This window comes from Macrosteles quadrilineatus, unplaced genomic scaffold (assembly GCF_028750875.1).
Source record: "Macrosteles quadrilineatus isolate MER2022 unplaced genomic scaffold, UCM_ALF_1.0 Scaffold_7__1_contigs__length_78375512, whole genome shotgun sequence".
Classification (NCBI taxonomy): Eukaryota; Metazoa; Arthropoda; class Insecta; order Hemiptera; family Cicadellidae; genus Macrosteles; species Macrosteles quadrilineatus.
Genome location: NW_026542600.1, coordinates 46,318,874 through 46,334,982, shown reverse-complemented (window position 1 = coordinate 46,334,982; position 16,109 = coordinate 46,318,874). Strand labels below are relative to the sequence as shown.

Below are 16,109 nucleotides of genomic sequence, written 5' to 3'. Positions count from 1 at the left end.
ATTTGACTCTCCACCTCCAATGGGGTACGGTCCACGAGGAGTAAGCCGAGATTCTTAAATGTAAGCATAGGTACATCAAATTAAAGGTCTTGTTGAACTAAAAACAATGCCGCAAACTGGACCTCAAATGGACAATCAGGTCAAAAATGACAGCTTTTTAAAGATTAATTGAATTTGCCATTTTTAATCTGTGCTGTAATACGCTACCTCCATCGGCGGGCACCTGCTAGAAAATCATAAATAAAAGCATAGATTGACATGCACATCAAATTAAAGGTTTTTATTAGTAGAATGTAATGCCGCAAATTTGAGCTCAAAAGAACAACTGAGTAAAAAATGGCAGCCGTTTAAAGATTCAAAATGGCAGATTCAAGAAATCTTTGAACGGTCCATTTTGAGGTCTGGTTTGCAGCATTGTATTCTGCTAACAGAGACCTTTAATTTGATGTACATGTCAATCTATGCTTACATTTAAGAATCTCGGTTTACTCATTGTGTACCGTCTTTCTTTAGAGGTTTTGAGTCAATGAAAACATGAAAAACAAGATGTTTAGGTCTAACAAAGATGTGCGAGGTTCAAACATTTTTACTTATACTGTTAAAAAAAAGTAGGGGGGAAGGGACTTTAAAATCACCCTGTATACTGTTTAGAATAGAATACAGAAGAGAAAATAAACCATACCACAAATAGCTGTCAACTCATGAGGGATACTTTTGAGCTTATTGTTAGATAGGTTTACATGCTTAAGGCGGTTTAAAAATCCCACACCAGATGTAAGTGTTATTAACTCGTTATGGGAGATGTCCTGAAAAATAATACATACAAGTTATTGATATGACAGCACTTACAAAGTAAATGTTCATGATTGTTTCTAAGGCACACTATTAATTTAACTGGTTAGTTAAGCTATTTGAAAAACTATGTATAGCCCTGATTAGTTATCTGATTTGTAAACGGGCTATTTAAGTTTTTCTCCGTGTGAAAATAGATCGAAAACAGGAGTCAACAATGTGATACATAGTAAAATAGTTTGTCTTTAGCTCATTCAACGGTTAGCAGGATGAAGGTCGTTTACTTTTTTAACTCCACTATCACAAATTGCATAATATTATGTAGAAGTGGTTATAGTGCTACTCTAGGGATCAAAAGGTCACTGGCTCAACCCTGAAAAATGCTATTAGCTTTTAGATGGTTCGAAACTGTGCCCAGCTGACCGTTTTTTGCCCTAAGACGCTAGGCACGAGCCTGGGATAGTTTTTCACATTACTTCAGGCTAGACCTAGGGGTTGCGGCTTTATCACTTAGATAAAATCCATTGGTGATTCGGCTTGACCAGCTTGCTCCCCTGACCTTAACCATTGGGATTTTAATAAATGAAACCGCTCTAACTATGAAACAGCTAGTCTTAGTTAGTGACAGACTACTACACAGATAATCTGTGCTCTCATATTCAGATTCAAATATGCACCAATAGTGTGTATAGCTGTCTTAAATAATTGAATTGATAGCAGTTGAATATACCAATATCAGGAGATTTCTATATCCTTCAATATAGGCCAGAAAGGTATTCTTTTTTTGCATTTGCACAGGTCTGTAGCCCGCCTGAAGATTTGTCTGATTCGATTAGTTTTGGTCCGGTCCAGTCAGACTAACTTTCGTGTGTTCGAAAGTACACACACGTTCTATGATTCCACTCCTACACGAGGTAGTAATCACGTGACTTCAGAAATGGTCAGAGCGCTCACAGAACATCCCCGATCCTCACCCGAGTTCCAGAAGTATGGAGCTACACTTGTCACATACGCTCCGGTCTGCCTCCACCAAATGCAGATGAATGCTCCCATTGTTCGGATGTTGGAGTATTGTTCGGTGCTGAACCAGAGTGGACCGGAGAAATGTAGCCACCTCCATTTAAATACATTGTTCCGCATTTGGAAGGACCGGACCAGACCGAATCTGAGAAGTGTAGCCACTGCTTGAAAATTTGCAGGAATGTGGATTTATTGTTCAGACATTACAGGCAATAAACTATGTAGTTAAACTGACTGTGTTTGGGCCGCTTGAGATTTGTGTCAAAAATGTTTATTGCTAACAATAGTTCAAGTCAGAACATTTTATTCTACTACTACGCAGCATAGTTATATTTGATATCATTTTATGAATTTAGAATTTTTCAAGCTCAAAAATGCTTCCCAGCTAGAAATATTTTAGGTAGGCAATTTTATGATGCGTGATAAAACTGAGTAGGCCTACACCGATATTTTGTATTGTGGTTTTAAACACAGCAAAACCTCAGTATTTATGGATTATTTAAGGTTTGTCCAAATTAAAATGTTGTAAGCAAAAACAAAATCATACACAAAAGTTTCACTAATTGGAACTGTACCCTGTTCTACCGTACCTAATCAATCGGAATACTTAATCGCTCAGATTAGCCAGATGTGCAGGTTTGTCGGTTTCTTGGTCGGATGGACACCCAGGTTACTATTTTAGATCACATACCGTAGGTATATATTCAATTTAAATACAGTAACACTCTCTCTGCAGTAGGTGGTTTGGTCGGGAGTTCGGATTTAGTGAATCTCTGGTGTAGACTACTATAATTTAAGCTACAGCTATTTTTATTATATTAGACTATAGAAATACAATATACAATGAATTAATTTTTCACTCAGCCAAAACATGCCATGTCATAATAATTTCCAGCCTTTTCTCTATAAAGTGCTAGGAAATATAAACAGGACCGTACTCAAACCAGTTTTTTCAGACAATTTTACCGGCCCCCGCCAAACATATACTTCAAGGGGGGGGGGGGGGCAGTATAATATTTGTACTAGGGCCTGCCAAAGCTGGGTACAGCCCTGATTATAATACAGGTAAAGGTAAGAATTAGCTTTTAACCTATGTGCTTAAATTCACTTTTATACAATTTCTTTGCTAATAAAATATATTTTCTTAAATAAATGTTGCTGTTTTTGTATGCTGTAACTCACAAATGTATATACAGTATTTATATGTCCTGCTGAAAAAGCCATTATTTATTTTAATCTTAAAGCAATTTTTAAAGTCTTAAACACAAAAGACTTTGTAAGTGACATAAGCGAGAATCTAAGGTTATCTAAGTTTAGGCTAAGCAACATATTAGAATATTTAAGTTAGTTAGATAGCTAAAGCAAACAACTGACCAAAATGTTTAGATCACACAGATTTCCAACATCTTTGTTAACACTTGTGATACAATTGTTTTTTGCTGTTAATTCCGTAAGCATATGCAGTTTGAAAATACATGAAGGTATGGAAGTTAATGAATTATTGTTCAGGTTCAGAACTTTCAGACACCTCAGGTCACCCACATCGGCTGGCAGATCGGTGAGTGAATTACTCTGTAACTGGAAAAATATCAATTGTTAATAATCAACGACACAAAAGTTAAATTTTACTAGTTAGCATTTGGTTTCAATTTTAAAGCTTTAGTTTTTAGGCAAGATACATAAAAGCTGTATTCAAAACTGAAATACCCCCGCCGCAACAAACCTGCAGACTAAGCGAATTTCAACTTGTCTGATTACATTTTTACTAAAATATTTCCATAAATAAGACATATTTATTCCCAATTCAAATAACATTCGATTTAACAAGTGCTTAGGTTTGCTACTACGGGGAAGGTAAATAGTGTTTTTTAAACGTCAATAGAATAGGATGAAATAAATAAATTTGCCAAATTTTATCAACATATATCTATAAACAAGTATTTCCTACCAACAGTTTTCATTTTCTTCATTAGAATAACATGGGAATTTTAAATTTACGTTTTTTAATTTTCTCCCAAACCACTAGGCATACAACAATGCCTCAATATACTAATTATTTCTTTTTTAAGCTCTTCAAAATGGTTGGGAAAGAAATTCCTAAATTTTATGTTTGTAGGGTCAAAAATGGGAAAATCCCATTTTTACACCATAAAACCCCCGTTCCCATGGTCCGATCTTGCTGGTTCGCGAACTCGTTAGAATAAATGTAGGTTTACACGTTTATAACAAAGTTCATTAAAATAGGATCATTTTTGTTTGAGTTATTGTGCTAACGGACATATATAAATATATATAAATGAATTTGAACGGATGGTGTTTTTGGCCTCTGGGGACCTCAAAACGCAAAAGTAAATCGGTCCCAGGTCCAGGTCTTACCATGAGACCTACGGTAATAGCTTATTCCCTATATGGGAAATTCGCTAAAATAACACCAAATAGCTTCACTTTCTGATGTGTGGTAATTAAGTAAATTTCAGGAACTGCAACATGTGTTCTTGCTACTTTAGGTAGGCCTATAACATTTCCAACTAAAATAGCTCTAATTGTTAAATGGACGGTTTTTATAATCTTTTCAATCTTAAAAGTTATTATTTTTTTAGTTTGCAATGAATGAGATAATGGTTTGAACCAACAACAAGATCTCAGTTGTAGTGTTCTCGGCTGCTAAGTCAGAACTATATTACAAGAAGAATTTCAATACCTGTACAGCATGGTGAAGTAAAAGATTTGACACCATGAGGCCTATGAAAGCAGTTAATATTTAATAGGAAGTCTATGTTGACAGTTGAGGTTTAATAAAGACATGTTTGTTACTACTGAGGATGGGCATTGTTGCATACACAATGTTAAAATACAAAACTGTAGTACGGTATTTAAAAATAAAATCAAAAACACCAACCGTACCAAAGGCTACAAACATTGAAATCTTTCAATGGTGTCCTAAACTTCTGCGTCCATTGTTCTAGGGGTTTTCGTATTTGTTTTTTCAGTAGAATAGAACCCTAATATCCGGCCTTGGTTTTACTGGTTTTATTTGGCCACTAGGAAGCCAATATCAAAATGTTTTTTTCCACAACTATAACGTAGATACTATTTTAAGACCTGATGATCTTCAAGGCCAACTTATTGTGAGTCATTTTAATATTGTTACTGAACCACTTTTTAACTTCTAAATAAAGTTTCTGTTGGTTTTAGAAACCTTCTAAATAACAATCCCAAAAGGGACTCAGGTTACAACCAATGAAACCTGAAACCAGATTACAATGGAATAAAAATTTTACCATGCCTTAAGTTACTGGAAAAAATACTGGAAATTCAGAGCTTTAAAAAATTCAAATTAGAATTAAATAGGCTATATCTAGTGGAGTTCAAATTTCCATGACAGACAGTTACCTTAACGGTGACAAAAACTAGTTAAAGTTTGGTTATTCTTTGTAATAACCCTGACCTGTCCAATTCCTTACAGCAAAGGACTACGGACTGAGACATCATGTATTGTGTATGTATGTTACTTAGACACTGCTTTTGACTAAATTTTTGTATGATTACACATTATTATTAGGTATAGATTAAATTTGACTCGGCTCCATTGGCCGGATATGAAGGGTTCTACTGTAGTTAATTTTTTGTTTAGCTAGAGTAAGGTAGCCTAAAAACTTGGGTTTATAGTATATTCTATAAAAATAGTAGGCCTAATGATAAAAATGTCTGATTAGATTTGACTTACGCCACAGAAAACGTACTACTATAACCCAGAATGCCAACCGCATAGTAAAAAGCATTAAGCGGTTTGAGAGAGCTTTGCCTGTCATGGCAACGCTGGTGGCGCTGCCTACGGATTGACAGGCAAAGCTCTCTCAAACCGCTTAATGCTTTTTACTATGCGGTTGGCATTCTGGGTTATAGTAGTACGTTTTCTGTGCTTACGCCTGTTAAATGATTGTTGCTCTACATAGGCCTATTATTAATAGTAGGCTTCTTTGTCTAGTATTCATGATTAGTGGTCAAGGGAGAGAGTCAATCATAGTTAAAAATTAATTCACTCATTTTAAGGAACCTAACCTAACCTAATACTTACATACAGAGTTTCAACACCCTCACATTCTGAAATTCCAGGAGTCAAGACACTTATAGCTTTATGAGATAGATCTATTTTCTGTAAATCATTATATTGAGACCATACAGCTTCTGTCATCTTTTCTGGGTTCAAATCAATGCATTTTTTTAACTGAAACAAAAAAAGTTGTTAACAGTACTGGTATGTGCACGGTTAGTTAAAGAATCTTAGGCAGATGTACTAGGGAATCTAGATTAGTGCACTATGTTCCTTTTAATTATGTAAAATCTGCATATTTTGTGTTATTTCAGTCAATTGCTTCATATGGTTTACTTTACTGTGGTAGTTCTCCTAAAATTCACACTGAAGCACACTGTAAACCCCTTTTTATTGATTTAAAAATATTGACCATCATTAACTTATATATTTATCAATTATTATTGTTTACTTTTAAGAATAGCTTTAGATATAAAATGAGAAATGAAGTCCATGGCATTAGTACTAGGAACTGCAAAAAAAATTATCTACCTCAGGTCCGGTTGGAAAAAACGAGATCAGGACATGTTGTTATGGGTATCAGGCTCTTCAACAAATTGTCATTGGCTGTGACAGATTTGGATTTTAAGAATTTAAAAAAAAGACTGCTTTTATTTTTAGTAAACAACCCACTCTATCCTATCGATGATTTTTGTTTCATGTCTGATAAGTTAATGAAAACTATTCGAAATAGGATGTTAATTGTGATTTAGATATAAGATGCGTGAATTTTAATTTATTACCCTCAAATTTTAATCTCTTGCCATGGTCTGTAACTTTTGTATATTTAATAATTTGTATAATGTAAAAGTGACAAATATATGTCTTATGTAGCATCCAACCAAGTACATACAATATAAGCCTAACGTAGAATGTAACACAATATTACATAGAGCAGACTTTAATTAATTAATAAACAGAAAATGTGTCAACCTTATGAGATTATTTGTTTTTTGCACAGCCCAGGACTGCAGATCATTGGTTTGCGCCTAATTAGCCCTCCTTAACTGTCATAGGTAGGTTACGTACCGTAATTTAGTTCAAAATACAAAACAGATTAAATGAAATTTTCTTATGAACCTAAAAAGAATTCCAAAAAATCTATGAATTGATGAAGAAGGAAAAGTTAATGCAGTTTTACTAGGTACTAAGTTCGGCAGCCAACAGGATCTAGAATGTAGTGCGAGTCTTTTATGCACTGAGCGTTTTCTTTGCACTCCGCTAGGAAAATGTCTGTGCTTGACCCTTAGTGTTCAGTAGGTGCCAGCAAACACAGCCGAATTTAGAATCTATGAAAACCGGCTTTTATGTTTTTAAAGAACCCAACTTTTCCCTACTAAGAAGGGACTTGGGAATTTAGAGGCTAAATGTGGCATTTGTAAGATCAGAAAATGGAAGTGGTATTACACATTTCAACCGTCTATCAACTACAGGACCAAACGATGGTCAGAAAGGGTTGAATAGTTAACTGCAAAGATGAAAACTGCACATTTCTGCTTATTGTAACAGAGAAAAAACTGAAAATGCTGATGTGCTAATTGGCAGGATGGGCAAATACTTGATCACATAACTTATCAAAAGTGATAATAAAGGAGTGGAATAAAGGAGGTTCCACTGTAATATTAACAATAGTATAGTAAGATTAAAAAAAACTAAATGCCATTATGCTATAGGAGGTGGCCCGTGAACAGTTTAATAATATGGACGCAGCTTAACTTATCCAATCAAAGCGGTTTTTAGTGGGGAAGGAGGTAAAGGTGATCAGCAATTAGGGCCTTGTAATCTGGTTTCTCATGAGATAGGCTTGTTTTAATAAGCATGTCTTGGTTCTAAAAAATTAAGCCGACAGTAGGTTACCGTTATTTTTAAATGGCTTTAAAGATGAGTCGTACTTCACAACAGAAATAGCACTGCAAGAAAAACTTCAGGAAATTGAGTCCACAATGATTTTGTGAGACTAAGACAGACGTCAGAACACTAGTTGTTTTAGTACAAATATTTGAGTTCAATGAGCAAGTAAAATAGGCCAAAATATTTATAAAAATTTTAAATTAGCAACGTTTTCAACACAATAAATAGCTATCATCAAGATCCACATAGGGCTAAGGGCTGCTTAATCAATTACCGTACACGACAAGGGCCTATGCCCTACAGCATTGGAGCCAAGGTACCGGAAATAACAACTGAGAAGCGTATAATTATTGGTTACAAACTCAAACCCTTTCAGTTCTATATATTTTTTATAGGATGAACGAAACCATGCTCAAAAACATCAATGATTAGGCATAATTTTGAAATAACTTTTATTAACTTGCATTTCCCAGGACTCAAAAGGTGTTAAGCTAATTTAACAGAGTTTCAAAAGGTCAGTGGTTTGCATGTGACACACTATGGGCCAAAGATATAATTGCGTCCCCGTCTTTTCCCCTTCGTTGCACCCTTAACAAACTTAAATCTCCCTAATAAAGCAGCCCTGTGTTTTGATAGAGAAGAAGAGGAATACAAAAAAAGGCTTAATAAGCAGAATGACAAAACAAGTGAGAACAAAAAAATAGATTAGAGAAAAATGACAAAGACCAACATGAGGAAGGCAATACTCAAGATGAAACTAAACCTGAACAATTAGAAATAGACTCATTCTACTGTGGAATTTGCACAATGTAAAAATAGATAATGACGACAAAGCACTAGCATCTGACTGTAATGACGATACATGGTACCACATACACTGCATTCATGTAAGTGAGGACCAGTACAACGCTTTAATAATACAAGAAACAGATAATTAAGATACTACTAAATTATATAAAAGACCTAAAAGAAGAAGTTAATATACAGAAACAGGAAAACAACAGACTTTCAGAAATAGTAGTAAAAATATGGAACTCATATTCAAACTCAAAACTATTGTATGTGAATTCAGTCAAAAGAACACGGACAACAATAGGCTGGACGCTTCAGTAGATATTGAACACAAAGGCAACACAACAACTGGACATTCTGAAAAAAATCGAAACAATAGCCACACAGACAAACAAAGTCCCAACAAATATCTCACAAATAACGGACCATCCACCCACAAAGCTGATGTCAGTGCCACGAGTGGAGAGCCTACAAAACCTCGCTTAACACAGAACAATACAGGACCAAGCCTTCCCCTACTTATAGGAGATTCTCTAATAAAAAATATTGACAGACATCTAAACCGCCCAGAACAACCTCAGACACTTGTAAAAACAATGCCAGATGGCAGGATACAAGATGTAAGCAAATTCCTTGCAAACCAACTCACATTACCCGTCATTCTTAATATAGGCTCAAATAATGTCTCAACGTCCAAAACACCCAACCATGTCATGAGACCTCTATGGCTGACTATTGAGGCGAACAAAAAAATATTTCCAGGCACAAATTGGCATGTGACTTCAATATCATTCAGGGAAGACTGTAGTAGGCGCTTCATTGACGAAACCAACAAAGCACTTGAATTTATGTGCACTCAGCTCATGATAAAATACATAGATAACACTAAAATACTAATTCATAACCATTTATGTTGGGATGGGGTACATCTCAGCCAAGAAGGAACAAAAATACTCGCCTCACAAATCGCTACTGCGTTAAAAATCCAAATCATCGACAATCCACCCAAACCTAGCGAAGAGAACATGAACAACCCAAACTGCAACCTAGCCTCGCAACCGCAAATAGCATAACCAAACAACCAGAACAGAAACAACAAGGTAGCTCCAACAAAACAAATAGGCCTAACAGCAAAGATAAACATACAGCAAATAAATCACACAAATAAATCACTCCAAATTTTCCACTTAAACATCCAACGAGGACTACAGAACAAGATAGACGGACTTCACGTTGAAATAGATAAACATAACCCCGACTTACTAATACTCTCAGAGCATGGCCTTAAACATGAAGACCTATTAAACACCAACATTCAAGGATATAGGTACACTACAAACTAACTTCTGTAGAACGGCACATATGTGGGGAGGTATAGCTCTATACAAGAAAGCGAGCCTAAAAACTGTAATAGAAGAACTAACACTACATGAACCATATCATCCTACAGAACTTGATTTTGAAACAATTGCAGTTAAAATAAAAATTAAAAAACAAAATATAATACTAATTGGAACCTACAGATCACCAAGCCCCAATACAGAAGACACATTCCTTGAAAAATTAGGCCATCTAGCCTACTCAAAAGTCAAAACACAGCATCAAATAAAATAATTATCCTTGGCGATACAAATTTCAACATCCTAAAACCAGAAGACCGAAGCATAATATACCTAGAGAACCTACTAACCCAACATGGATGCCATATCAGACAAATACCGGTTACTCGCAAAACCCCCACCACAGTCACAAGCATAGATGGATGCTAGACTAATATAAAAATAAATTATCTAGAAGTACAAGCACTTGAAAATACCATCTCCGACCACCACTATCTCTTATGTACAATCAACAATAAACCTATCCACCAAAAATTTATCTACAAAAATGCAAGAAACTTCTCAAAGGAAAACCTTGATCATCTCAAAATGCAACTAAAAACAACTGATTGGACCAATGTATATAAACCAACCTCAGTAGAAGCGAAATATGCAAATTTTATTGACATCATAACTTCAAAAATGAATGAAACAATGCCAAAAGTTCAAAAACGACACAAAATCTCAAGTAAAAGGATATTCTGGGACGATGAAACACCAAGCCTAAGAGCAAATCTTCAAGAGGCGCAACAGAAATACAACCTAACAGGAAAAGTTGAAGATAAAAAAACTTACTTGGAAATAAAACAAACTTATGACAGGGACATACAAACGAAACGCTCAAAACACACAGCAGACAAAATAAAGGAAGCCAGCGACAAAAATAAAGAAATCTGGAAGGTAATCAATGATGAGAGAAACGCACATAGCAATTAGATAACATAAGCCTCTTACATAACGAAAAATCAATAACTAACACATATCATATCAGCAACATATTCAACAAAATATTCCTACACTCAGACCTACCCGTAATAGAACTTATGGAGGAAAACAACTGCAAGAAACACCATATTCCAACCTTGACAGCATTTGAGCCCATAACCAGGCGAGAACTCGAAGATTTGTTTAAACGCCTAAACCCAAAAAACCCATCGGGATTTGATGAAATTACAGGAAAAATGGTTACTTACTGCCAAGAAGAACTAATAGAACCCATTCACCACATCATAAACTCATCATTGCAAAAATCAATAATACCCAGTAAACTAAAAATAGCCAAAATCTTCCCTAAACACAAAAAAGGCAGCAAACAAGATCCATCTAACTACAGACCCATCTCCAATCTCCCCACCATCTCCAAGCTACATGAACGTGCAATCTACAATCAACTCATTGAACATTTTGAAAAAAACAATATACTAACACTATTTCAACACGGATTCAGAAAGGGGCGTACCACAACAACAGCTATATCACAACTCTGCGAGGATATAACCAACATCTGGGAGGGAAAAGAGTGTGCATCAGGCATCTTTTTAGACTTACAAAAAGCATTTGACACAATCAACTGGAATACATTGCTACTAAAACTTCAGCAATACAATATCAACGACAAAGCGCTTGATTTGATAAAAAGTTATCTCAGCAATAGACAACAATATGTAGAATTGGAACAACAGATTAATAACAACTTAATCAACACAAAATCTTCATTAAGAACAACCACCAGAGGCGCCTCAAGGATCAATTTTAGGCCCACTATTTTTTACAGTATATATAAATAACCTCCCGGAAGAAATTGGACAAGAAATTGGACAACAACTCAGATACATACTCTTCGCAGATGACACGACAATCATACTTCCCATTGACCGAACAACAGATAACACCGATATCATCAATGAAACTCTTAATAAGGCCACCGCATACTGCAACACAATAAACCTGAGTATAAATAAAAACAAGACGACCCACATAAAATTCACACCCAACAACAACAACAGATTAGAAGAGGACTGGAACAACTGAAAATTCCAACGACCAACTCCACAAAATTCCTTGGCATAATTGTCGATAAACACCTCAACTGGGAAGATCACATAAAATACCTATAAAAAAAAAACTGTCAACTGCAAGGCATGTGATAAAAAGAATCTGCACACTCACGAATGAAGACGTAGGTAGCTATAATGGCCTACCATTCGCTTTTTCATTCCCACATAAAATATGGTATCACAGCCTGGGGATCAGCAAGCACTAGTAACATTGAAAAGATCTTAACCATACAAAAGAGTACAATCCGGGCAATCCTGAGACTCCACTACCTAGAACACTGCAAACCCCTCTTCATCAAACTCAAAATCCTAACAATAACCTCCCAGTATATATTTGACACAATACTCCTAGCCAAAAAATCATCCCTCACCCCACAATCAGACATACACACCTACAACACCCGAAACAAACACAACATTAACACAAAGCAACACCGACTACAAAAAACCAGCAATACACCCATCAACTCAGGTACATATTATTATAATTTATTACCAGAACATATAAAATCAACAACCACAATCAACAGCTTCACAAAAAAAACTCAAAGAATACTTAATAAACAGGCCATATTACAAAACCACAGATTACATAGAACAGCACACATACCAACACCTCAAATGAGCAACTTCTTCAAGACCCCTCCAAGAGGGAAGAAATCTGACGACTCCCCGATCCGAAGATTGTGGCGAGGACTACGTGGTAAATGGTAAGAATCAAAAAGTGACCTCTCATTCTAACTTACTAGGGAAGACTAAATTCATAACACCTGCATGACAGAACATAGAGGTTTTAGAACATAAAATGAAAATTGCATCGCGGTATAAATGAAAATTGTACAGTAAATAAATTAGATATAAATTTCAAGGTGTTGGTTTAATAAGGTAACTTACATGATAAAATATATTTAAAATAAAGCTCATAACTGAAGGGCACGCCAGGTAACTTATAAATGCAGTAACTTATTATTCCTGCAGTGCCTGCAAGTGGAGGCCTAGAAGTAGGCCTCTATTAATTAATTCTAATAGAAACTAGCTTGAAATGTATTTTAAATTGTAATATAGCCACCATGAAGTACCTATTTCGGTTTGGGAAACTTAATTTTGATACTTGAAGCAATCACGCATGTCACTTCATCCATTAAAATACTTGACTCGAAAAAGCCCGAAGCTGCCACGTTTTTTGTTAACTAGACTTGACTCATAAATCTATTACTCATCTTTGACTACTGAATTCATAGGCCCTAATTCTACTGAACGAGATTGCCCTAATAGCTTACACCTTGCACGTAAACTTATATATTTTTATTGCCAAGGCCAAGGATGATAGCTGTTAGCATTGGCTAAAAGAGACCTTTGCATTAAGGCTAATTTGTTTACATATGCTATAGGGCTATTATATTTAATTATTAATATATACAAATTGCCTAAGTCCAGGCACACACAGGCGACTTTGAGTTTAGCAACAGTTGCCCAACTAATTGGGGGACTGTTGCGCAACCCACTCGGAGACTCTGAAGTCTAGCGACAGCTGAGCTGGAGTGCGCACACAGGCAAGTTTTAGTCGTGAAACAAGTATTCAACTACAGGCACTGTCGAGCACGAAGAATGGTGGAATGTACTTTCCGAATTTAAGCTAGTAAATGGCGCATTTTCTTTCGACCTATCGATGAAGGAGTTGAATTCAGTGACTCAATAGTAAAAGTTTGCTGTGTACTTCACAATCTGCTGTTTGATTTTATCCTCTTGTGTTGGGTTGTTCCAATCTTTAGTAACTGCCAAGGACACTTCATCCCTCAACATCTTCTTCAAATTAAAATCCGAATAGTCTTTCAATGACTATAAATATAAAGGCGGCCTCTTCTCAACTTCATCAATTAATTGTTCGACATCCTCATCACGGACACTCATATTTAAGTAACTTTCAAAAAACTTCACACAACAAAAAGAGAGCAAACACTAGAGACAGTTCTGGCCAAGAGTAGCTGAATTCCTGGGGGGAGACTGAGCGACACAGCGACAATATATCGCATGTGTGTGCGTCTAACACTTGTTTCAATGGATACGAAACCTGGAGCGGGTACAGTTTCTTAACTGGGCTATGCTAATATCAATTGAAACTATCAATCCGATTAGTAAACCTTCTTGCAATTTTTTCATTATCAGCAAGTTGTTTGGTTAGTTAGGTTAGGTTTGACAGTTTCATTTTATAATAGATATATTTAAAAATATATATTATTAATCAATATTTTCAATTCGAATGTTTCAATCGATATTAGCATAGCTCAGTTAAGGTACTGTACCAACTGGAGCGACAGTCCCGCGACAATTGAGTCGCAGAGCTGTCTCTGGCAAATTGGGTCCGGGATCATCGGTTGCAACAGTTGCGCGACTGTCCCTAGACTGTTTCCTTGGTGTGCACACTCCAATTTAAAACAATGGTGAACATTTTAGTCGGGCAACTGTTGCTGGACTCAAAATCGCCTTTTGGGCCTGGGATAATTTTGGTCCTAATTTCAGTTGATTGAAATAACCTATTTACAATAATTGTAAATAACTAGAATAAACAGTACATTCAAACATACATTTCAAACAACTTCACCTAGTTAAAACTGTTGATTCCAAATTATTACTCCAGTTAAATAATTATAAAAGTGTACTAACCTCTGTCACGTAGGCATAGGCCTAATATTCGTATATTGCTTTTCCATTAGCTTACGTATGTCTTCAATAATATTTTAGTAGTACAGTATTGAAATGTATTTATTTAATAATAAATATACTTTAACTTTACTTTTAATAACGACTGAGAGTGAATTGAATTTTAATTTTAGTGACAAGGACGAGAGTGGTGGTGGAGTCTGACAGAACAACACAAACAAACATACAGACAGAAAGAGAAGAAGTGACGATGATTTGCTCTAGTCAGTACGCTTTTAAAGCATTCCTTCATGCAGCTTTGAAAAATTGTGTTGACTATTGAGGGAGAATTTGTTTGTAAACTATATTTATAATATGTTATGAATAATAGGCTTAAGATAGTTAACGATGGTGTAGTTATGCATTTTATGACATTTGTAGTCGATGACTGAAATAATCAAGGGGTTAAATGGAGTAGTCCATAGAGGGACACAGTGGACGTTTACGTTTAGAGTAATTGAAAAAAACTGTTGAATGGTTAGTAAATGGTTATTATACTGTCTCAACTAAACTTATGTTATTTGTGAAAAGAACTGATAGTATATTGCCAATCTCTTGATAGATTATACAGGGACGCAATGAAAGCACACCAATTCATACAATAATACGTGTTGGTTAGTCTATGATAATACTCAATACTGACTCAATAGTATTTATTCTATTTACATATAAATAGCAAAACAAATAATGGCATTTTAACTTTATTAAGTAATTTTTCCAATTCTTGAAATATATATATTCGTCCTTCAAGTGACATCCATTTTCCAAATATACACTCTTTTTAGTCGCTTGAAAATTCCATTGAATACTCAATAAAAGTGTTGAGAATGAGATGATAAAAGTAATTTTAAAATAATTATAGCATAAGTTATTCCTTCTGTACATGGTCAATGGAAATAAACTATTCTTATTCTAATTCATTTATTTATTTATTTCCCAACGACATAGCCACTTTACAATGCACAATCTAAATTATGCATATTATTCAGAAAGTAAATAAAAGAAACGTCTTATAACACTTAAAACATATATTTACCGTCTTGTGAGTAACAGTAAGCGTAAATATATGTTTTAAGTGTTATAAGACGTTTATTTTATTTACTTTCTGTAAATTTAATAACACGTACAATGCTGATCAAGAAGTTATATTATTCAGCTTATGTAGCTTACATTCACAGCGTGTTACTTGTAGTATGTAATTGCCGCAAACTACAATTATTAAATTTTATTAGTAAAGTTTTTTTTAGCCGTTAATGGTTAACACTCAAAATAATCGCATTAGGTCATACAGTGTGTGAGAAGGCAAAGACTTTTGGCGTCGTGATTGACGGGTGCCTGAATTTCTCAGATCATGTCACCTTTGTTTCCCAGCGAGCCTTATAGGGAGACTAAGAGGTTTGTATAGGTTCAGAGGCTTGTTGCCTG

General features: G+C 35.2%; 1 protein-coding gene across 3 annotated transcripts in view; it reads right to left on the bottom strand.

Moving 5' to 3' along the window:
- The window catches only part of LOC128997995 (leucine-rich repeat-containing protein 40-like), a 48,675-nt gene extending 33,844 nt beyond the window's left edge, over positions 1-14,831 (bottom strand). The window contains exons 1-4 of one of the 3 annotated variants that reach the window (XM_054423894.1): positions 14,649-14,831; positions 5,891-6,040; positions 3,187-3,390; positions 683-806 (exon numbers count right to left, since the gene is read on the bottom strand). In XM_054423894.1, coding sequence (XP_054279869.1) covers positions 683-806; positions 3,187-3,390; positions 5,891-6,007 — 445 coding nt within the window. In that variant the 5' untranslated portion in view covers positions 6,008-6,040; positions 14,649-14,831. Of the gene's footprint in view, positions 1-682; positions 807-3,186; positions 3,391-5,890; positions 6,041-12,594; positions 12,664-14,648 lie in introns of those variants that run through there. The other 2 variants (XM_054423895.1, XM_054423896.1) reach the window with 2 other exon arrangements.
- Between the last annotated feature and the right edge of the window lie 1,278 nt (positions 14,832-16,109).